Genomic DNA, 23,388 nt, shown 5'->3' on the forward strand with positions numbered 1-23,388 from the left:
TTTAAGGGCGATACGTATGAAAATTTTCCTCAAGGGTGTCACCCCCTAGCGGGTCACTGCTACGAACAGTTTAGAAATACGAAACATTCTTCCGATTTCCATTAAAGTCGATGGATACGCCCTGTTGATAATTCATATCTTCCTCATAACCGTAAACTAACAACATTAACAGTCCATTAACGACCAATACCAAGAGTGGGGTCACATCACAAAAAAAACTCACACTTTTTTCGAAAAAAAGAAACAAAATGCGCTTTATTTTTTTGGTTTTAAGTACTTACACAAAAAAATATCAAATCTTTTATACGGTTGATAATTTAATTTTAAAAGCCTAGAGTACTTGCTTGTAGTGGTTTTCATCCTTAAAACTTCAGTTTTTTTTTTCTTCTTTATTTCAGCACATTCGTTTTCATTGAAACATAATCACCATCCGTTCCGTGTGTTCCTCCGCTATACTGCACTAATTTCTGTTTAGTCAATCATTCCTCGCCTCTAGTCGAATTGTGTCTTCTCTGCTTACATAGTTTTTTTTTTCTTTATTTAGTTTAGTTCTGCACATACCTCATCACTTTTTTTCTCATTTATAGGAAACCTTGGATACATAAGTCAAGATAAAACGGATAATTCAATAATTTTTTTTTTACTTATACAGTTCCTCTGTTTCATTCCATTTTTTAATTCTTCTCGGAGTACCGTAAGCGCAATGTAATTCGTTGACTTAATTATCCGCATTGTTTAGTTTTTTTTCTTGTTTTGCTGCCACTATACTTGATTGCGTTCAATGTTTGTGTGTGTGTGTGTGTGTTTGGTTGTGTGAATGTGAGTTTGATGTAAAATACATTAAAAGTACGTGCTGGCAGTAGTTAAATTGTATGGTTCTGGAGTGAAGTAATGAACAAGCTAGACTTTAGTAAAAAGGTAAAACAACACAAAACAATGATAGAATTTCATGGCGAAAGTATCGGACAACAGGCGAAGGATTTCGTTTATTTTTCTTTTTTTTGCTTTCTCCTTGCAATAGAGTTCAACCGAAGCACATGAGTAGGGCGCACAATCACAATCATCACATTTAATAGAGGTTAATTGTTTATGTTGGTGAATTTAACACGAAGAGCTTAAGCAAGAGTTTCTTCAAAAATGTACATCTTTGTTGTCTCTGCACTGACGATACTCGTGACGCAAAAAGTAGGCGAACAACGCGGTGCGCGGTTTGCTTAAAAAGGCGAGCGTCCGCGACGGCCACGTGCCCTTTTACATTTGGTTATACTGATAATTTACAACTGCTCCAATCATCATCTCCCACTAACTTTCTTTCTTTCTTTGTATACATAATATGCTTCCTTATGCTAAATCATCACTTAAGTGAAACCGATTCGAGAAAGGAAGAGTTTTCTTCGTTATAGAGGGAGAAATGTAAAAAATGAAAAACAATGTGATAAAACAATAAAAAATCATAAATTTATTTGGGATTCTACGTCTCTGTCTCTCTTTCACTTTGTACATAGATGTACAACTTTTTTTTTGTGTGTTTTTCATACGTTGAGTGGGTGTGTTTTTTTGTTTGTCTTTTTGTCGTCAAAATTCACTGTTTTTTCCATTCACTTTAGTGGATTTTACCCGGGCAAAGCTGCCAACAATGCGTTTTTAATATCAGACAAGGGTGTGCTGTGTATGCTGTTGCTGTTCATTGAATTGTACAGCATGATCATCTTACGATAGAATTATACAACAGTATCGATAGTACAGTGAGAATCATCCAGCCATTGTTGTAGTGGTAGTGTAGCGTGATTGATGTGCTTGTGTCACCGCATTTGCCTGTGAATATTGGTTGAAACATTTAGCTTTTGATTCGATTTAATTCGGCAAAGATTCTTACCTATAACGGTAACGTTCGACATAGTTTTATGGGTAGTTGCCGCTACAGTACCACTGTTGCCACCATTGAATCCGCCCGATGTAATCGTTGTGCCAATTTCGGTCTGCTGCTGCATCCCGGGTCGGTGACACGTATCACCTACGTATACTTGTACCTGGTTTCCTTCGATTGGCACGTAGCTAATGCAAACGCCATGCTGTGAACTGAGATGCTTGGCGATAATAAACGTCGTCTGGTTTTCCTGCCAGTGGCCATGACAGGTGTACGCTGAAACGATAGTGCAAAGCATTAGCAACATATACACAAACATATTTTCAAATGGTAGGAAAAAACTTACTTTCCTCTTCGTCGTTTTTACATTTTGGCTTAACTTCTATTACAGTGTTTTCATTACATCCTATGTATAAACGTCTGTTGGTATTGTGATTAATATTACATCCCATCGTTTCTCTACGAGTTCGGGTAGATTCTAAACTGTAAAAGTCTTGCGTGACATTATCACTAGGCTGCTGCAGCACCTGTGCTACTGCGGCTGTTCGCCTCATCCGCGAGAAAGCTTTCCGCTTCTCCATACTGTAGTAGTAGCTGTCCGCGTTTTCTTGGTTACGGAAGCTTACCACCTCCCGGTGCCTGTGCATCCGGTTTTTGTAGTTGTGGTTTCGTTTGTGCCTTGAAATCGACGAGGAAGGAATGAGGAAACCTTTAATTGAATAGTACCCCTCCATCGGGCAGATTTGGGTCTCCGGGTTGTTTGCTGGTGGGAAGGGAATTTGATTTGATTAGTGGATTGATATTTTATGGCCACTTGGCAGTCCTCTTGACCGGCAATTACCTAATAGAGTAACAAACGGAGTCCGATGTACGTCAAAATTCTCAGTCGTACACGCATCCTCCAGTCTAACTGCAGGCGTTCCCATCTGTAGCTCGGCTACGTGAGTATCCCGCCGGTAGAACATCACACACATGTAACCAGAAGTGCTGCGTAACGAACATAGGCGGGTTGATCAGTGGTTAGAACGGTGATCAATCGTCAATTAAGTTTAATTGAGCTGAGATTTTTTTTTACTTTGTTTCATTCTTCACTTACCATCCGGTTGTGTGATGAACGACGGCCATCATCTCCGTGGCCGTCTGTTTGTTGATCTGCTCGCAAAGCGCCCGCGCCTCCATGTACCCACTCGGTTTCACGATGTGTAACGAACCATCACTGTGTATATGTGTGGGAAGATAAGACGAAACGGGTGCATTAATAGAGCACTTTGGTTACTGTACGAAGAGTAAAATGCATATGACCCAATTCACTCACCTCGGATGGAAAATGTAATTGGCGTTTCCCATCAATGCATGCCAGTGTCGGGGACCCTTGAACCAAGCCGGAAAATCACATCGTTCCGTCATCGGTGCTCGCCTCAGAGTCATGATACGCGAGCCGACCTCAGCACTTTCCAGCCCATTACATGTAGCGTCACCAGATTGGGCCAACTTATACTCGGCATCTGCATTCGCTGCTCCTGGAATGAAACGTAGGTGTTCAATCGACGTATTATGGCTGCAGCAGCAGCAGTTGAGGTTTTCTTACCCGAACCACTAATCTTTTCGTATACGAAGCACCGGAATCGATCCTCGTTCGATGTGGCGTGATAGTGTGAAACTAAACCCACTAGATATCGGGAATTTCCATCCTTCCACCAGGCGAGGCAAGTCAATTCTTCCACTGCACAATCAAGGTAAAAATAGCATTGCTTAGAAATTAGTAAAATAATGATTGCAGTTTATACACAAACCTGTACTCTCCGTTCCCGGTACATCGGGACATGCTTGGAAGTTAAGCAGCAATCTGCTGTCTTCGGTACACATGTCCATTTTGGACACTGGATTCTTGCACTCCCCGTGGCCTCGGTTGTACGTGAATGTGAATGAACCTGCAATATTGAAATGTATTATTTAGGGTCGAATCTTCAATTCCAACACGTAGACTGAATTTTTTTCTCAAACAGATTCTCTTTGAATTTGATAATTTTATAATTCTTGCAAGCATGTGCAGCATATTAAAAGCATTTTTTTTCTGCTTTCTCTTATTTCAACTAGAAAAACGGTCGAACCGCTCTTAGTTGCATTTGAATAGTTTTGGTGAGTTTTTCTGTCAATTTCGCATGCATCAGCATGAAAAAATAAGTTCAAAATTATTATAATTTGACTAGTTTTAAAATCACTTTCTAAAAACCTTTTTTTTTTGCGAAAACTTCACTTGCGTCCTTCACTTTCTCGTTGGTTTTTCTGAGTTCCTGTTCCATCATATCTTTGGGAATAAATTTGACCGAACTCGCCTCATACCATTTCAACACAGTTTTCGAAAAGGGGCAATAAGCTAAAGTTTTTCGAGACATTCAGTCTCGTAAATTTCACTCTACCATACCATTCCCTTGAATAAAACACAGAACTGTCTAATTGACAGTATGTAAGGAATACACTCTAAAAACAGAAAGTTCGAAATTTGAGTAATTTTTCGTTGTGCAGGAAACAGGTTACAGCCAATTGCAGGTGTTACTATAATTTCGTATACAGTCAACTATCATTGTTTAACTAAACAAATGGGATGCTAGGCTGATTTTTTTTATTATTGAATTATCATATTTTTGTTTTTTTTTTCCTTCCCCGGAAGGACATAATTACTGTCAACAACTTTGTCGAAGGCTGTCGCCATTCTCCGTCGTCCGTCTGTACTCCACCGTAGATAGTTCGCAGCACATTCCGTTCGAAAACTCCACGAGCGTTTAGGTCCTCCGCGGAAATCGTTGTTGTCTCGATTTCGTAGAAGACTACCAGTCTTATCAGGGTTTTGTACAGTGTCAACTTCGTGCATCATCGCACTCGACTCGATCGAAGTGTCTTCCCCAGTGAAAAGTAGGCACAATTTCCAGCCTGGATGCGTCTCTGGATCTCTTTGCTGGTGTTGTTGTCGGCAGCCACCAGTGACCCCAAATACGCGAACTCGTCGACCACTTCCAGCACATCGCCATCGACACGTCCGGCTTCGGCTTTCAGTCGGGGGTAAGATTCCTCCGCCGTTACGTGTTATGATGAAAAAGTCATCCACGTTGAACAGACCTTGTGAAAATCGTGCCTCTCGTATCGATACCCGCCCTCCGGGTCACACCCTCAAGGACGATGGTAAACAGCGAACAGGGAAGTCCATCATCTGAATCTGTTAGAGTATTTGGTAGGCGGCATAGATAAGCAAGATACCGCGGTAGTTGCGGCACTTCAGCTTGTCGCCCTTTTTGTAGATGGGGCAGACAACTCCCTCTATTCACTCGTCTGGCAGTCTTTGTCCCTCCCAAATCCTGGAAATGACCCATTGAAGCGCTCTTGCCAGCACCTCTTTTGCAAGTTTAAAGTGCTCGCTCGGCAGTCCGTCCTTGCCTGCGACTTTGCTGTTCTTCTGGCTCCGCTTCTGTTTACTGTATCGCCATTCAGGTGTCCATCGAAAAACTCCTTTCACCTGTCGACCACCTCGCTGGCATCCGTGAGAACATTCCCTAGTAACAATCATGCTTGTCATCCTCCTCAGTATGTGAAAGGAGAGGAGAAAAAATTCACCGCGCACTTCCCTTCCAGTATGCGCCTGCGTGTAGCAAATGATTTCACCACACTGCTTCATTCTCCACTCCAAAGTGTCTCAACCAGCTTACAGAGACAAACACACTTCCAGCTCACCCCACATCTGATAGAAACAAGAAGGGTGAATCACTCTACAGAGAAAACGCTGAAATACACAACAGTGTCCACTGGCGAGTAGTCCGGAAGGTGAAAAAAAACCTCCTCGTGTAGCTACACTGCGAAAACGAATTCCACCAGACTAAATTCGACCGGCACGAGCGGCACGGGCAACGCAGTCTATTTTTTTCTCCTAATCTCTTTTCCTCTTCTGCCATGCTCAAGAAACAAACTGTAAAACGCACCGCAGATAGCTCTGCAGTGTAATTATTGTGCGTGATGTCCACACGTGTGAGAAAATACACCATAGTTCATTGTCTCGCAAGAGAGTGAGTTCAGATTTCACCGCAGTGCGTTCAGGTAGTTGAACAGATGAAAATCGTTTGTCGCTCTCTTCTAGCATGAGCCTTGATTTGCTCTTCAGTGCGACGGCAGTTGTTTCCGCAGTGCAAAATGTTCTCCTGCACTCTAGAGGTTTTCTGAGGAGAAAAGACAAGCATGGTAACAATATAGGTTTTATCAAAGTTTTAAAGCACTTATTACAGCCAAAACAGTGCTCTAAAACTTTGATAAAACTAGTTTTGTTACTTGGGTTCCCATCTGCGTCGTTGCACATGTCGGGTTGCGGCACATAACCTCTGCCAGACTGGTTTACCTTTTCATAGAACTTCCGCGTAAAACTGCTCCAGCTCTTGTTCACGATCCTCTTGCTGGCGCTTCTTTCGTCTGAGAATCGTGGTCATGTCGTTCCGTGCCTGTTTGTAATTGGCCTTGTTCTCTCTCGTTGAGCTGCCCAGCTGTTGCGCGTATTCCTCTGCAGTCTCAGGGTACCGGAGCTGCTTTATGTTAAGCCGCGGGGTTCGGCGATGTTGCGCTTGTTATATGGTCGACAGTTTTAAGCGCAAAGAAACTGCAACCAAGTAGTGATCCGAGACAATATCCTCACCGCGATATTGGTGCGTACGTCTGTAATGTCTGATAAAAACCGGCCGGATGGTAACATGGTTAATTTGGGTTGCTGTACGTTGGTTTGGAGAAAGAAGGTATACAGTCCTCGGGAAGCTGCAAAGTTGACGCATTGCTGGCCGTGGCTGTGCGGGCCGATCATCGGCTTGTATATGTCTTTTCTACCGATCTGAGCGTTAATGTCCCCGATGACGATCTTAATGTCTCTACACGAGCAGCTATAGCTATCGTAGAGTTTCTCCAGCTGTGCGTAGAACGCTTCTTCCTCTACATCGGGCCTTCCTTCGTGAGGGCAGCGCACGTTGAGGATATAGTGTAGTTGTACAACCGGCTTTTTATTCTCAACAAACACATTCTGTCGCTGATGTCCTGCCGTTTGATCACACGATTCTGCATCCTGACCAGCACTATAAAGCAACGGTACCCAGCTAATTGGTTGTGCCGCCGCTCTGATAGTACTGTATGGCTCTTAGCGAGCCCTTTGTTTATTGCTCTGTCAACCACTAACAGTACCAAGGACTTAAAACCGTAAAAACAGACGACAGGAGTCAATTCAACACTTTTAAATTTTTTCATGACCATTTTGAGAGTAGGTATATCATCAAAATACCCATAATCAATTTATTAGTTACGCCTCGAAATGGCCGGAAAACTTAAAAAAGGCGAAAAACTATCCCAAAAGATTTCGAGCACAAAATCGGCAAAAACAGTTTGACAAACCCAGACAAGACCGAAAAAAAATATTCCTAGTTTGAAAAAAAAAAAATTAAATTCAGAACAGTTGAAGTAGTTGATTTTTTTTACTTAGTCCACATTTCACAGCAGAATCGTCATTTTAGACTAACCCCCCCCCCCCTTTCCATCTTGTGGACAATCGTGGACATTACCACCTTAACCCCCCCGGACTTTTTTTACAAGGAAAAATAAAAATAAATAATTATTTTAGATTCTGAAAAGCCATGAATTTAATGATTGAAAACCCTTCTAAACGCGGAAAAAAATAACACATTGGACTTCAAAGTCTACTCTAAGACTTCTAGCAAAACTAAATTGTAGCCCAAAATTCATGAAGCCATGATGTGGCCAAAACAAAAGTTAATTTATAATAAAGTTGTAATTTATAATAAACCCGCTCGAAGAAACCAAATAAAAGATCAAAAACAAAAAGGATTCAACAAGAAGGCAATATGGCTGAAAGCTTCTGTAGAAGCTGGAAAAAACTGTAAATAACTTTTATGGAAGTTAGAAAAGATTTTGAAAAATAACAAATACACCAAATTTAATCCAAAATGCATGAAAACACTTCGAAAAGCAAACTGACTAAAACATTTAAAACAGAAAGTAAAAAAATATTACTTCAATTTCAGTTCAACAAGTTCTCAGGTAAACAGGAAAATCCTAAAAATTAAACATCAGGAAAAGGTCGAAAACTGCTATCAAAAATTTATCTCAAACTAACCTCAAAAAACTTTTAAACGTCTCTAAAAAGTAGAATAAAAGCATACAAAAATTTATGCTGGAAAACATCCTTAAAACTCAGAAAAAGCCGAAAAGAAAAGAATTTTGAACATGACTAGAACACATCAATGGGAATAACAAAAATTCTAAAAACGCATCGAAAGTAAGAAAAATCGACAGTAAAAAGAATTACAGATTTTTCTCGAACTTGTTGGAATGTTTTCCAAACAGAAAAATAGTTCTAATTTAGTCCAAAAAAGAAATTGCCTAATTAAAAAAAAAAAACAGCTGAAACCACAAATGAAAATTATCTTAATGGGGTTTAAATTAACAAGGTAGGTTATTCTAACGAGAGGAAAAGGCCAAGAAGAAAATAATTTAAATTCAGCCTAATGGTTAAAAATGGCCAAAGCAAAAGTTGCTTCCCAATTTAGCCAAAAATGTGGAAAATTCGGTTGTCATGTTTAGTTGAAAGTGCCTCTAAGACTCGAAACCCGAAGAGGTCTGAGGCAAGGTGATGGTCTCTCGTGCCTACTGTTTAACATTGCCCTGGAAGGTGTCATTCGAAGAGCGGGGATTAACACGAGTGGCACGATATTCCAAAAGTCGGTTCAACTGTTAGGTTTCGCCGACGATATTGACATTGTGGCTCGGACCTTTGTGAAGATGGCGGATACGTACATCGGACTAAAGCCTGAAGCCAAACGGATTGGACTGGTCATCAATGCATCGAAGACGAAGTACATGAAAGGAAGGGGTTCACGAGAGCAATGCTGAGAATATTCACTGTCATGATATTCAAAAGTAGCGATTTTCAGCCGTCTTTATATTGATAATCATACTACCCATGCGACCGTTGATATTCATGATACCAAACAACCGATGAACACCGACAAGATAAACTTTAACACTCGTGTTGATATTTTGATCGTCAAAAATGAATATCATATCAAAATAGTGAAAATCAAAATTAACCTTATTCGACCATTTATACTGTACTGGGCAGTGTACAGCTTCTGAACAGATTTGCACTACTTGGATTGATTATCACCGAAGCTTCTTTGAATATCATTACGAGGCCTTTGATATTCATTCCACTGTTCTGTCATTGAATATGAGAAACAATATTCATGCATCGTCGCAATGAACATAGGTTACTGAGTTGCACCAGAGAATAAACGTGCTGACACTGAGATTAATTCAATTCATCTACTCATGAATAAACATTGATATTCTAAGGCACTGCACGAGAGGACAGTGCTAATCTCCCACCTCGAGTTCAAATTGGTGGTGATGAAATCGAGGTGTGTATCTGGGCTCACTGGTAACTGCCGACAACGATACCAGCAGAGAAATTCAAGGGCGCATTATGGCAGGAAATCGTGCATACTTTGGTCTCCGGAGGACGCTCCGATCGAGTAGAATTCGTCGCCGCACCAAGATAACCATCTACAAGACGCTGATCAGACCGGTAGTCCTCTACGGGCATGAGACATGGACTATGCTTGTGGAGGACCAACGCGCCCTTGCGGTCTTCGAGCGGAAGGTGTTGCGTCCTTCGGTGGACTGCAGATGGAAAACGGAGTGTGGAGAAGGCGAATGAACCACGAACTGCAGGAGCTGCTTGGGGAGCCATCTATCGTTCGCACCGCTAAGATAGGCGGGTTGCGGTTGGCTGGGCATGTTGTGAGAATGTCAGACGACAGCCCGGTAAAGATGGTTCTTGAAACCAATCCGTCAGGGACGAGGCGGAGAGGTGCACAGCGGGCAAGGTGAATCGATCAGGTGGAAGACGACCTGCGGACCCTACGCAGACTGCAGAGCTGGCGAACTGCAGCCATGGACCGAGTGGAATGGAGACGACTCTTACGTACAGCAAAGGCCACACCACGGCTTGGGACTGTTTGGTAAGGTAAGTAAGCCTCTAAGAGTTAACACAAAGTTTATGTAGACTGATTTCAATTTAGCGTAAGAACATACTGCACCTCTACTAACAAGGAAAAACAAAAAAAAAATTGGAGGTTCTTAACATGTCAGAAGAATCTTTTCAAAAAACGCAGAGGCCACGAATAGAATGATTTCATATTTATCTCAAATATAGCTGAATATCTGTAGAATTTTTATGATAAGCCAATGTATTTTTTGGCAGATTTCCATTTTTGTTTTTAAAAAAAAACGTGTACACGTGGACATTAGAAGAGGGAGAGGAGCCCTTCCGTGGCCAAGCGTGAACATTTGCCCAATTTACTGAACTTAAAAACGATCCTTGCTGCATAATTCTACTTATACCTTACGGTCGTGTCTCATACACAACCTCTTTAACTTTTTTAGTTTTTATTTCCCTAAGCATTAATGTCACCATGTGGTTAAACAAACTAGTTTTATTGAAAATTTGCTAACCTTTCGTAGTTTCCATAAAAAATATTTTTTTCTAGATAAGGCCGTTACAAATTTTATTTTCATTTCATGTCACCCCCCCCCCCTTCGAAAATCTTGAATAAAGGAAGGGGAAGAAAAAAAAAAGCTCAAATCGTTTTGTTCATTTCATTGGTTTTCCGACAGCACAAGTGCTTAATTTAGCAACAAACAAGTCAGGTGACAGCGAGAGTGTCGTCGAAAGGCAAGCGAAATAAATAATAATAATAGTAAGGAGTTATTTTTCAACATTTATTTGAGTGCAAGTTACAAACGTCATAACTTGCACACAAACTTTGATCAAAGATATTTCTTTTTTTTTTCGTCTCGGTGTTATTTATTTTTTGCCATCCCCTCTGCTAACTTTGATATCCTTGGACATAAAAAGAATTCGAAATTTGTATCAGCCTAATAAATTTTTATTATTTTTTTACTTTAAAAGAAATTGTTGCAATTTATATCGGTTTTCGGAAAAACAAAATTACTATCTCCACCTTGCCGAAGATGTCACACCGATCAATATTTATGATCTTTTATAAAACGTTTTGAAAAAATCAATCGTGATTCGAAAAAAAATACTAATAGCACAAAACTAACATCTGTGCAAAATTTCAGTCATATAAAAAATTAACCTGTTCCATGATAAAGTAAACGCAAAAAAACGCAAACTTCAACTTACCGGACAGTGGACATTTGATGGGTTCCGGGTTGATTTTGAACATACTGTAGAGTAGTGCATCGCCGGGGATCTGCTCACAAAGGTAGTGCAACGTTTCGCGTCCCTTGCATCCCATACCTAGAACGAGTTCGCACGTGCAAAAGTTTAACGCAATTCTTTTCCCCCGCTCTGCAGCGAGAAAGGTCCATAATGTAGCCTTCCATTACTCAGTAAAAGCACTTGCACCACAAAAATACAACACAATCACTACAGTTATACGAGAGCATATTGCCATACAGAGATAAGTATATCGATAGATAAAAGAACAGAGATAGAGAGAGATGGGAATGCCAAATAGTCTGATGCCAGCTGAATTATGTACGCTTCTTCGAGCGCATGCTAATTGATTTGCATCGTTTTGGTACGGCAGTGAATAATTCAACTAGCAGCAGACGGGGCACAAGATCAAGCGAGTATTAAATGACTAAAACGAAGTACGTATGTTCTCTTCCATTCGTACTAATGGATAGATAATTTGCTGCTCGTTGAATCTTTCATTTGAGCACACAAGCAGATTTCTCTTTATGCAAGCATTCGACAGGAAAATACAGGAAAATTGACAGCTTTGGCCGCACCGGTTCTAATTGAGGTTTTTTTTTCAACTTCCATCCGTTACACAAGATGACAACCAAAGAAAACCTCAAATAAAAAAAAAACACATCAACAGTTCTTAAACAACACTCACACGTTTTAGTCATTTAATGCTACTAGACAACCAAAAATCCAAGTTGGAAAATAAATCGAAATCAAGTACACAAAGGAAAGGCCACTATTCACAACACGACACACTATGAAATAAGTAGAAATAAAGCTTAATTTTCTTCTGTTCTCAAGCGTAAAAGTACCACATATGTTTTTCTTGGTTTTTTTTCCGGCAAATGAACTACGTTCTATAGCTACGAATAATACCAATAAATGTGCGTTTTTCTCGGCTCTTAAGACAGTAACCTGTCCTGTAATTAAACGAACCGCTACAAGTTACGTCTACTACTTAAGGGAGTTCTTGGTTGGTGCAAATTGCAGTGCGCTAATGTCAACACGGTTGGAAAGTTTGTTATAATTTTCTTAAACAATTGCTCTCGGATGTTTGATGCGAGTTTCCGACAGTCCCTTCAATTAAACGGCTGTTTTTACCATCATAATGAATATTATCATGATCATCATCATCATCATACCGGATGTGTGCTATCGTATATCTAAATACACGGAGGGAAGCTTCGAATCAATCGAAAAGTGTGTCACGTGGAAGTTCAACGCTCCAAAGGCGCCGCTTGCAGCCGGTAAACTCTAATTACTGTTCCACTCATTTCCATTAAACAGAAGACGATAGAAAGATAACAGGACAAAAATGTGAAATTGGTTTCCAAACTAATCGAAATAATGCATGGGTTTTGTAAGTAGGATGAATACACGGTCATTCCATTTTGCTACACGAGTATTATAGGAAGCAGAATCAGAGAATCAAAAATGTATACATTATCAACGCTAATAAACAGAAAACAAACAAAAATACTTTATGATGCTACATTATTCATCGGAATAAAGAAAAAACGTGTGTGCGGCTGTCCGTTTTTTTTTCACTGCAATTTTCCCTTATTTTCCTATGCAGGGGCATGTTGCACTTGATTTAAAAATTGAATCCTTTTGAATGTCTGCTTTCCCCTCTCATTTGCTTGCTTTTAGGTACACTCTCTTGCTCTGTTCATTATTACGTGTGCAATGCAATGACAATTGATGTGAACAGTTGCCAAAATACAGAAAAAAACGAGAAAGAGGAGAAATTTTTGCGCTCACGAAACAAAAACTAGGTAAATTGTCGTTCTACATGTATGTATATAGTTAGTTTATATTAGGTATATGCTTTTATGCAAAAAGTCGGGCCAACCCATCCCAACACTTGTTTCGTCCGGCTTGTGTTTCTTCCGTTCTCAAGTCGATAAACGACAGACGATCTGGCGATGGTGTTCTAGATTTGCTCTTGTGCTTGTTTTTTTTTTGTTTGCTCTCTCTCGCTACACGATTCGACCTCGTATGCGCGCTCTATTCCGTTTAATCGAATTAATGCCAAAAGATGACATCTGAGCACCACTTCTTTCCGCGGTTACTTTTTTTGTTTGTTTTCCTTTATCTTGTTTCACCAAAATGACACCGAAATAAAATAGAAAGAGACAAGAACACAAAATAACATAAATTAAGTTTTTAAAATTTAAGACAGGATGACAACCTAAATTATATTTTCCAGTGGTTCTATTTTTGGCTCTGCACTGCGGTTCAGATGAACTATTTCTCCTACCGCCTTGGAAGTGAAATTTGAGACGCACTGTCGGGAGTTTGACAGTTTGGAAATAGTTAAAATCTGCTCCTTGATTGACACGATTGTTATGCGGTTGGAAAAGTCTGAGTTTTACTTTAGGAAAAACCAAATTTCCCTGCATATCACGAAAGGCATGATGTACTGCAATAAGCACATTATCCGCCCAAATCAACCTAAAAAAACTGTCACCCCCTTCATCGATAAAACAAGTCACCGTTGCCACATATCCGAGCAGAGCTGCGTTTTGCTAGTGTTCTTGCCTGCCAATTCACCCTTCCGGCTATCATCCTACCTCGTATCTCACCCGATATTCATTCGGCGGTCGACCTGTTGTTGGTTTGGTGGAACAACGATTAGATAACCTGCATATTAAATTTCCAACCAACAATAATGAGACTCCTATTTCCGGCAGCTGCTGCCCACCCACCCATGTTCTTCCGCACCGCAAACACACATACAGGCGTAGCGGAATTTATTGACCATCAGAACGGAAAACATGAAGGCAGGAGAGCAGGGACTCGTACTGTGAGGTTCGACAGGCAGGCAAGCAGGCAGGCCGGGAAAACCGACAAGAATTGGTTTTCATATTTTTTTCTCTCCCCCCTCAGTTGTAGGATCTTGTAGGAAGCAAAAGAAAAAAAAATGGGGTGGGTTGGTTTGGTTAGTGTAAATGACTCTAGGGTAGCGCGACCCGCACAGCCGATTCGTCCTGCAGTGCTTCTAAGTAAACAGAATGGAAAGCGACAGGGGGACAATAATAAAAATGGTGTGTACATGTGGCTATGTGTAAGTATGCGCCAGACTAAATATTGAATACTACCACAACCGTGATAATCAGTTTGTTAGTAACTACAAATAGGGACACTTGCTTGTAACATAAATCCTTCTGGTTTTCCGTTTTGTTATTCTTTTCTCGCGGCAATTCATGTGAGATAGTTTAAGAAAATTATCAAACTTTCACGTCTCTAGCTCGTGGTACAAGAAAAAACATATGACTCTAAGGTGAGAAAGGACAGTAACAGAAACATAAACGTAAACAATAGAAACAAAACAAAAAACAAAAACCAAAGAACCATTTTATAGTAGAACGAAATCCAACGAAAAAAGGGTAGTACATTATTCAAAAGAAAACCATTTAGAAGTACTTATTATCGGCTATAGATAAAAATAAAGTCGTTGCTTACAATTGTCGCTATCTTCATTGGACCGTATATACGGGTCCGATGACGATAATCGTGAATGCCCGTTCATGTTGGGATGAGCCCCCCGACTATGATCACTTTTCAAAACGCTATGAATAGGCATTGCAGCCGGATTCAACTGGCCTGTATACATATCTTCACACTCACTTTCTTTATACTGTAGTATGTTTATATGCTTCTGGTATATTACAACGCATCGATGACATCCTTTTCTGTGGTTGTTTCAAGTATGAGATAAAAAAAGAGAAAAAAAAAACAAGTACACTTTAAACACGATGTAGGTAACCTTGGGAGGGGTGTGATAGACCTCAGAAACCAGGTGATTTAATGTTAATGTTCAATGTGATGGAAGCAGTTGAAAAAAAATTAAAGCTAATACTTACTCGTTCACTAATAAAAATTTGTCTCCCTCACTAGCGATACATCTTCCTCTAGTACTTAAAGTTGATCCTTCTATAGTAATTTCCTGTTGTACCCCGGATTGAAACCATCGTCCCTCCCATCGTTTTGGAAAAGCGCACCCCGAGCCGCTTTGTAAAGCTGGTGTTGAATATGTGGAAAAATAATAAATAAATATATAAGCCAACGCATTCGATTGCATTCGGTATTTGGTATCCTGGGTGGACTGGTGAAATCTGAGGTTGGTTTGACCTGTTCACAAATCGTTGCTTCAAAGAAAAATTAGCCCATGAATCATTATTTTATTTTAATAGTCTTAGGATTGTAAATTTTGCTCGGTAATTTTTTAACAGTTGTGATTCAGAATAAATAAAAATTTATATGCATAATATAGGAATTGGGCTCGGTGTTTGTACCAAATTTCGATGATAGAAGAAGAATTAGAATATCTCCGAATTCTAAGCAATCTATTAAAAAATATAACGCAAAATTATCGTTGATGTGATGCGTATCTAAAAGTACAAAAGCCATGTGACCTTACCACACTGCTTCTTTCTCCACTCCAAAGTGCCTCAACCAGCTTCCAGAGAGACAAACACACTTCTAGTTCACCCCACAACTGATAGAAACAAATGAATTACTCTACAGAGAAAACGCAGAAGTACACCCCAGTGTCCACTGGCGAGTAATCCCGAAAGTGAAAAAAAAAACTATCGGGCAAAAGTGTAGTCCTCGTGTAGCTACACCGCGAAAACGAATTCGACACGAATTCGAGAGTAAACTCGACCGGCACGAGCAACGCAGTCTATTTTTTCTCCCAATCGCTTTTCCTCTTCTGCCATTCTCAAGAATTAAACTGTAAAACGCACCGCAGATAGCTCTGCTGTGTAATTATTGTGCGTGATGTCCATACGTGTGAGAAAGTACACCATAGCTCTTTGTCTCGCAAGAGAGAGATTTCAGATTTCACGCTTAGCAACGTCATCGCCGTTATGCAATGCATTGACTTAGATCGAATAATTTTGATATTGAATAGAACATCTCATTTTTGACGAGGACTACGTCTTTTTTTCATTGTACTAAAGTACATTTTGTGAAAAATCAGTAGAACTTATGACGTTTTTTTTTGTTGGTGGAATGGATGTTTTTTATTGATAATAGCTCGCACAGTCTGTCTTTGAAAGCTAAAACGTACAAGATTTTTTTAGAGCAATACTGTTTTAGCAATATTTTTTTTTTTTCAGAAAAATTCAAAGGTATTTGGTTTTAGCTTTGATACCCACTTTTGATTATTGAACTTCATAAGGATAAAAAAATTACAGCTAAATACAGTTGACTTTAAACCAACCGAAACAATTTTTTTTCCATATAGTTTGAGCCCTAAGAATGAATGTACCTGTAGAAAAATATAAAACCAATAGGTTTATTCATCGGGGCCAATTGAAAACATCATTTTCTAGAGTTTCAGGATTTCAGACTTGATGCAAATGGGTCGCTCTATCGGAAGTGTTTTTACCAGGGTGGCGAAAAAGACAGGAATTTCAAATCATCGGGAAATCAAACTTCACACAGGGAAAGTCTTTTTTTCTGTATGACATGGTTTAATTCTGCCGGTAACAGTAAAACTACTTGTTGGTTTTAGTCGAATTCTACAGCGGAGGTTCGGAACACGACCTGCGTTGAATGAAATCAAGCTTGATCAGCCGAATAGGCATATTTTGCTTTTTGACAAAAGCTGTGTGGCGTTTTTTTTTTGGGTTTTTGAAGAAAATGGAAAATGGTCTCCCATTGCGTATCCATTCACATTGTCCGTGAACATGGATTGCGGTGGCGTTCGTCTGCCGCCAAATTGCGTACACTCAAAGATTTCTCAGATTTTTATCCATATCCAAAACAACCAGTAGCTACAAAAATAAAAGCTATTCTAGAGCCTTTTAATTAGTTTATTTTGCATTTCAACCTGAAATAAATGAAAGAACAAGAGTTTCAAAGAGTTCCTGAATAAAACTTGCTGTTTGAACTAAAACTTTGAATGTTAGTTAGAGCACCAATTTAATTCTATAATACCGAGCAAAACTTATCTTCAAAATAGTCAAAAATTACTCGTGCATAGTAGGGTGGCAATGAGTTGTATGGGAAAAATTTGATTTTAAAGTTTCGTATTCTCGAACAATGTTGCAAAGCTCAGCTCAATCGGACTTTGGGAAGTGATGCCTCAAAGCGGTAAAAGTTTCACTTTTTTTAACTGATGAAGTTCATGAAACGTATGATGATGAAATCCCAATTTTTTATTTGCTAAATGTTTTAGAAATTCGTTAAACATCAAGATCTGGTGTTACCAAAAAAATCGACTTTCTGGGAAAGTTTCGAGCCTAAAAACTCCATTTTCAAGTTCCAGAAAGACGTTTTTGAACCACCAGATGTCACATATTTTCATTTGGACGGTTCTCAATATCGATTTTTTTTCGACATAACTCAAATTTATTGAAATTACAACATTGCAAAGGCATGCGGGACCCATCTCGGGACGTTTGATCACTTTAACAAAAAGTTCAATTTTTTTTCTCAATAGTGAATGAATATTTCATAGCAAATTTGCATTTTTTGCATATAGCATACGGTAGGGAACATATACTAAGCAGCTCATTGAGCCGGCTGTGTATTAAGACGAAATACTCGAAATGTGTAATGTGAAATACAATCATAAGCATAACACTTTGTTCACTTTTTTCTCTGTCAGCACTTATTTTCAGATTATATAAGTGATTTAGCAAACTTTAACAATAAGTAATTGAAGTTTTCGATCGAGAAACACTATTCCTATCACCCCGAACCTATTTTAAGAAGTTTGCATCTGTTTTCCAAGTGATTTTTTTAGCACCCGAGTAGCTACAAATTTAGTTGATTTTTTTCAAAGGTTTTCTTTTGTGTTGAACGGTATGTTTGTGTGACAGCTATTTAATCAGAGTATTCGTTCCACCAATGATTCTTTTGGGGCACTTTTTCTCAAAGTTTGATTGAGGTCAAATTTTACATGGGGACTTTTTTGAGTATACAAACGATTCTTACCGCTAAACAAAATTCGAAGGCTAAATTTCTCCCATACATTCCATTGGCACCCTAATACACAAGCATTGGAAACCCAACAGGAGGTCAACAGCGAGAAAAAGGATAAGAAAGCAATAAAGCGCAGAGCTTTATAAATGAAATTTCTAAAGTCGACGTGCATCATATTCTTTTAAGGGCATAAACATTGTGAAAACCGGTAGAACGAATATTGATTTTGAGTGGCCACCTTATCTCACGGTGAGAAAGCACCAAAAACATGGACTGATGGTATACAGTAAGGTGTTTTTTACGCGGATTGCTTTTCTTCCTTACTCGAAAATGGTACAAGATATCTACCTCACTTCAATCACGTTTTACGTTTTAGGCCAAAAGTAATCATATATCAGTTTTAAAAAAATTCACAATATTGACCTCTCCAGCTGGCCTAACAAGCCAGTCATCGTAGGTTCGAGTCTTGACTCGGGAGAGACTGTTAGTGTCAGTAGGATCGTAGCGCTAGCCCCGCAATTGTTTGTACACTTAACGGTTGGCTGCGAAGTCTGTGTATAGTAAACAGAAGGTCAAGTTCCGAATCGGAATGTAGCACCAAGGTTTTGCTTTTTGATGGCAAGTAAACTTTACATTTGACCCAAATTGCAAGTTTTATTCAGTTTTTTTACTCTGAAAAATTGTTTCCCTAACACAGACGTCACAGATATAGACTAAATGATTGCAAGTATATTTTCATTAGATAGCGTTTTTACCGGATTTTATTATTTATTTATGTTAGATAATCAACGTTTTTCGGTTAGAAATAGATTTAAACAGGCACAAATTTCCGGGCGCTTCAACCTGCTTTTTAATTATTTGGCGGACAAAATTTTTAATTGTCAAGCCCGGGTGTTCTAGTTCATTGATAAACTGGTTCAATCACAAACTGCTCACTTATAGCAAACTTCTGCCACAAAAATGCTCTGGAAATAATATCGGCTCACATGGAAGCAGCTTTTTTCGATGCATAAAAAATATTTCATACGAAATTCTACGGAAGATCGAATCGACACTTAGTCTCTGTGTAATAGTTATCTAGTAGATGCTGCCACAGGTTACTTCACTAACAATTGGCATATTAAATATTGGGGTAGTGACCTTCATACTTGATACTTTAATGCTTTTTGCCCACTTGTCGCAGGTAAATGTTAATCTACGTTATCAGCAAGATACAATGTCACGTAACATTAAACAGAACTACATCTTGACCATTTGATTCACACGCCTAATGAAATGACATCGCGTTAAGCAAATAAATTGTCTTATTCAGAATTAAAACTCCAAATGATGTCACCTACATGTTTTGTGTTTGTGAATCGCTCGCTATCAATACCGCTCACTGTCGTTTGTTTACTCGAAGAGTAAAGGTTTAGAAATAGGTGAATAATTCTAGTGTTACAATACCTCAGCACGTGTACTACCATAGAAAGATGTCGAATGCTACAAGCAATGATTTGTGGAACATTCCCCTTCCCCGTTTGCCATCGAATGATTCAGACAGATCATCACTTCAACGTCCCCAACTATAATAGGCGCTGAGTGCAAGAGTGAAAGGCATCTGTTCAACATTAACGCAAGCAAACACTGACACGGGTTATTGAATCATAATGGCTCAATTTTAATTTTCTGTGATAATTCCATTATGCAGATATTTCTGACAATGTGCGAAGGCCTCCTTCTCACTCTCGCGATCCACAATCAACCCAAGTTTTATGTAGAGATGGGGGAAAAAACAATTTCTATTGCTATCATATTTACCATCTTGCTTAGCTGCGTCACAGCATTTTGTTACCAAGAACAAGGCCAACAAAGTTTGAACAATCAACTTATACAGTATCGCTTTGTTGCTACTGGTGTTGTGTGGCGTACTAGTAGCAGCAGCAGCAGCACGGTGTCCTTTTGTGTTTTGCCGTTGCTGCGATGACGATGACGACCACGACGATTGGAGCAACAATAACGACGTCGATGATAGAAATGATGATGCAGGAATGTTAAAATAATCACGAGACAAAATGAACGGCTTGAGCGAAATGTTTAATAGTTTGACCCTTTCGACTTTACGCTGAATTTCGCTAGTTTGCTTAAACATGCTGTGCATTTTAGAAATGAGAAAATCGAAAGCTCCTCGTGTTTTCCTTGTATTGTTGTTTTGTCGATTTGCTACTACTTTGTTTTGTCTTCTTAATTTGTCAATTGCTAGTAGCTATACTCTTCTCAGCTGCTAATCTTTTTTTTCGCTATTAATATCAATTAAATTATTTGTGTAAGTTACTCATATCACCATGTTGTGTAGGTTTTATTCTATGAGGAATCGATCTGGAAAAGATAAGAAGAAACACCAAAAGAGGAAAACATTAGAGCAATCAGCATCAATTATGTCCAATTGACGAACGATTGTATCCATTTTATTCTTCATTGAGTTCGAATGTCTCATTTTGGCAGTCGCTACCGGCAGAGAATGAGTAATTATGCTGTTGATAAACGATATGACTAATGAAATCAATATTTTGTCCGCTCTCTTCTACAGCATCGATCATTTAATTTGTGCGATAAATGTGACGACTTTTCTCCACTGAAATATTGCACGGAAAATTGGAACAAAAAAATAATGATGATCTTGTTTTTTTTCCTGCAGGCGCCGATGCACTTCAAGTGAAAAACTGAGAAAAACCCCTTCAATACACACAAGCTTTCGGGGGTTCCAAAGCTATAAGGGTGTTCCACTGTTTGTCAGATTTCGAGGCGAACAAATCTAAAAAAAATGGAAAATTTTTCGCGACACTTCATGTTTACTCATCCGGATTTAAATTAGTCAGTTTAATTTTTTATTTCCACCGATTCAGAGATTCTGCCCTGCAAATTGCTTATCGAAATAGGTGTTCAATTCTGATAGCCGAAACTTACTTAAAGCTCCTCCCCGAACTAAACAGCCGCCATTGTTAATTTTTATATTAGTATTGATTTTTCCACCTCGAATTCCTGCCTGCGAGGAAACAGAAAATTGTTCACTTGCTCGTGCACCGTCACTGCACTGATGTTGCACATATTTTTTAATGCACACTATTGGTTTTCACTATTTGCACACTTTTTCACGCTTTTCGGCCCTTTTTCAGCCAAAAATGGGCTACATTTTCATCAGCAAAGCAGAGGTACTGCTTCTGCTGCGGCTGCCTTTGCTTTCTGCTTGTGCTGCTACTTCTACTACTGCGGCTGCTAGCCGACGACGACGACGGCGACGGCGGCGATGAGCTCTTTTTTCCTCTTCGGAGCAGAAGAACAAAAAAAGATCATTCGACGAGGGAGAGAAAACTTTTTCACTAACTACACACGGTCCTTCTACTGTGATGCAGTACTTTTTCACTCGCGAACTGGTGTTACATTCGAACATGTTGCATTTTTGCACCGTTTAACCGTAATTATTCACACATTGCGACTAACTAAACTACAAAATTTGGTAATTTTCTAGACCGCGAGCGGAAGCACCTGGTGTGTGCTGCCTTGCTGCTCTTCGATTATACACGGATCGGCATCGGACGGGCTTTGTGCTGTCCTAGCCTCCCTTGTCTGGACGGGACGGTCGTCGACGTCGTCTTCGTCCAAAGCGCTGACTCTCTTGTCGACAAATGTTTTCACGTTTGCTGCTGCCTTTTTGTTTCGTCGTTAAATTGCTCACTCTCTTTCACGCGCTCTTCATCGATGACTACGCAAGCTCTAGTCAACATTAGCACAGGGTGTTGCTGCAGTCGTTGCGCATCACAAGTGACAGTTCACCGAGGACAGCAATAATTGTGTTTGCGTATTTTGTAACTATTATTCATTTTTTGCTAGTGTTTAGAATTATTCAATAGGTTTAACTTTGTTTTCGACTCGTTCTATTCTTTATTATCGTGGTAAAAAGTGTAACGCTTATCAATGATTCACTAAGCAATGAATTTAGTTTGTTTCACTACTGCCACAGTAAACAATAACAGCAAAAATCATGACGTCGACAGCAGAATGTTCCACCTGCAGAAAGCCACTGAAAACCCGGTCGGCTCGGCATTACCACGAGCACTGCCACAACCCAAAACTAAAACCATTCAAGTGCGGGTGCTGCGAGCGTACGTTCAGTTCAAAATCGCATAAGATGTTTCACGAAGAGAGCCACCAGGAACGGCGACTTCCGTGTGAGCACTGTGGGAAAACCTATCAGCATCGACGCGATCTTGATCTTCATCTGCAGGAGCACAGCGCGAGCGCGATGTTTAGATGCAACAAGTGCACAGAGCAATTCAGCTCACAGTTGACATTGACGAAGCACAAGAAGAGCCACTTGGAAGCGAACCGGTACAAATGTGATCAATGTGAGCTGACCTTCAGTCTGAAGGGAAACCTAGTCAAGCACATCAAGGTGCTGCATAGCAGGGAGAAGAAGTTCTCCTGTACCCAGTGTGCTAAAACATTCTACAGAAACAATGCCCTGCAGTTCCACATGCTCAGCCATCGAACGAGAAACTTCCAGTGCAAAACCTGCGATAAGGAATTCGTGGATGCCAGAAATCTCGAACGGCACCTAAAAACGCACGTGACTCTTAAAGAGTTCCAGTGCGATGTATGTGGAATCTCCAGTTCACGTAAAGACAACATCATTAGGCACGCGAAAAGTTTTCATCCCGAGTCAGATCTCAGCCGAATCGTTCTTCGAAATGAACTTGGAAATCAGCTCGACACTATTAAGAAGGATGCACAACAAGGTTTAAAACTCAAACAATCGGAAACAACGGTGACACCAGTTGAGCCCACCGCTGCCACGAACAGAGTTAGTGTAATTAAAGTGATAGGGAAACCTAAACCGCTGCGAAGCAGCTCAACAATCCCAACCAGCACAAAAGCACCGATAACGAAACCCCTCCCCAAGCCAGTCACTAGAATCGATCCGTTAGAAATCTACCGCAAAATTCTTCAACCCAGCGCCGAAGAAGACGACGACAATGATGACGACGAGGATAGTCTTGAGGTAGCTGACCAAACACCAACGCAAACGAGCAGCCCGGCAGAAGCGGTTGTAATCGAGCGGCTGCCTCCACCCCCGTCTGAATCAACAGCTGTTTCGGCGGCGGCAAATACTACTAACAATAGCGGTAGCAATAATTTACCTTCTATAAATAATTTTTCTGAAGTTCATTGGCGTAAGCGTACATCGCAGATTTTCACGAACTCGACTAGGTGAGGTGAGAGCACCCAT

General features: G+C 39.8%; 2 protein-coding genes across 3 annotated transcripts; one reads left to right on the forward strand and one right to left on the reverse strand.

Moving 5' to 3' along the window:
* Window positions 1-1,436: 1,436 nt before the first annotated feature.
* Window positions 1,437-21,745, reverse strand: LOC129718605 (uncharacterized). 2 transcript variants are annotated; one of them, XM_055669536.1, is made up of 13 exons: window positions 21,069-21,745; window positions 19,923-20,480; window positions 15,050-15,206; window positions 14,814-14,878; window positions 11,112-11,228; window positions 3,661-3,798; window positions 3,456-3,590; window positions 3,183-3,387; window positions 2,964-3,083; window positions 2,709-2,854; window positions 2,214-2,630; window positions 1,877-2,143; window positions 1,437-1,815 (listed from the first exon to the last, which is right to left on the reverse strand). In XM_055669536.1, exons 2-13 carry the CDS (start codon window positions 20,260-20,262, stop codon window positions 1,706-1,708), a joined length of 2,217 nt encoding a protein of 738 aa, XP_055525511.1. In that variant the 5' UTR covers window positions 20,263-20,480; window positions 21,069-21,745; the 3' UTR covers window positions 1,437-1,705. The 2 variants fall into 2 exon arrangements, with proteins under 2 accessions (XP_055525511.1, XP_055525510.1); XM_055669535.1 differs by having other exon boundaries at window positions 14,649-14,878.
* Window positions 21,744-23,373, forward strand: LOC129718607 (gastrula zinc finger protein XlCGF57.1-like). The gene has a single exon (XM_055669537.1). It carries the CDS (start codon window positions 22,144-22,146, stop codon window positions 23,371-23,373), a length of 1,230 nt encoding a protein of 409 aa, XP_055525512.1. The 5' UTR covers window positions 21,744-22,143.
* Window positions 23,374-23,388: the final 15 nt, after the last annotated feature.

Source organism: Wyeomyia smithii, chromosome 1, assembly GCF_029784165.1.
Source record: "Wyeomyia smithii strain HCP4-BCI-WySm-NY-G18 chromosome 1, ASM2978416v1, whole genome shotgun sequence".
NCBI classification, from domain to species: Eukaryota; Metazoa; Arthropoda; class Insecta; order Diptera; family Culicidae; genus Wyeomyia; species Wyeomyia smithii.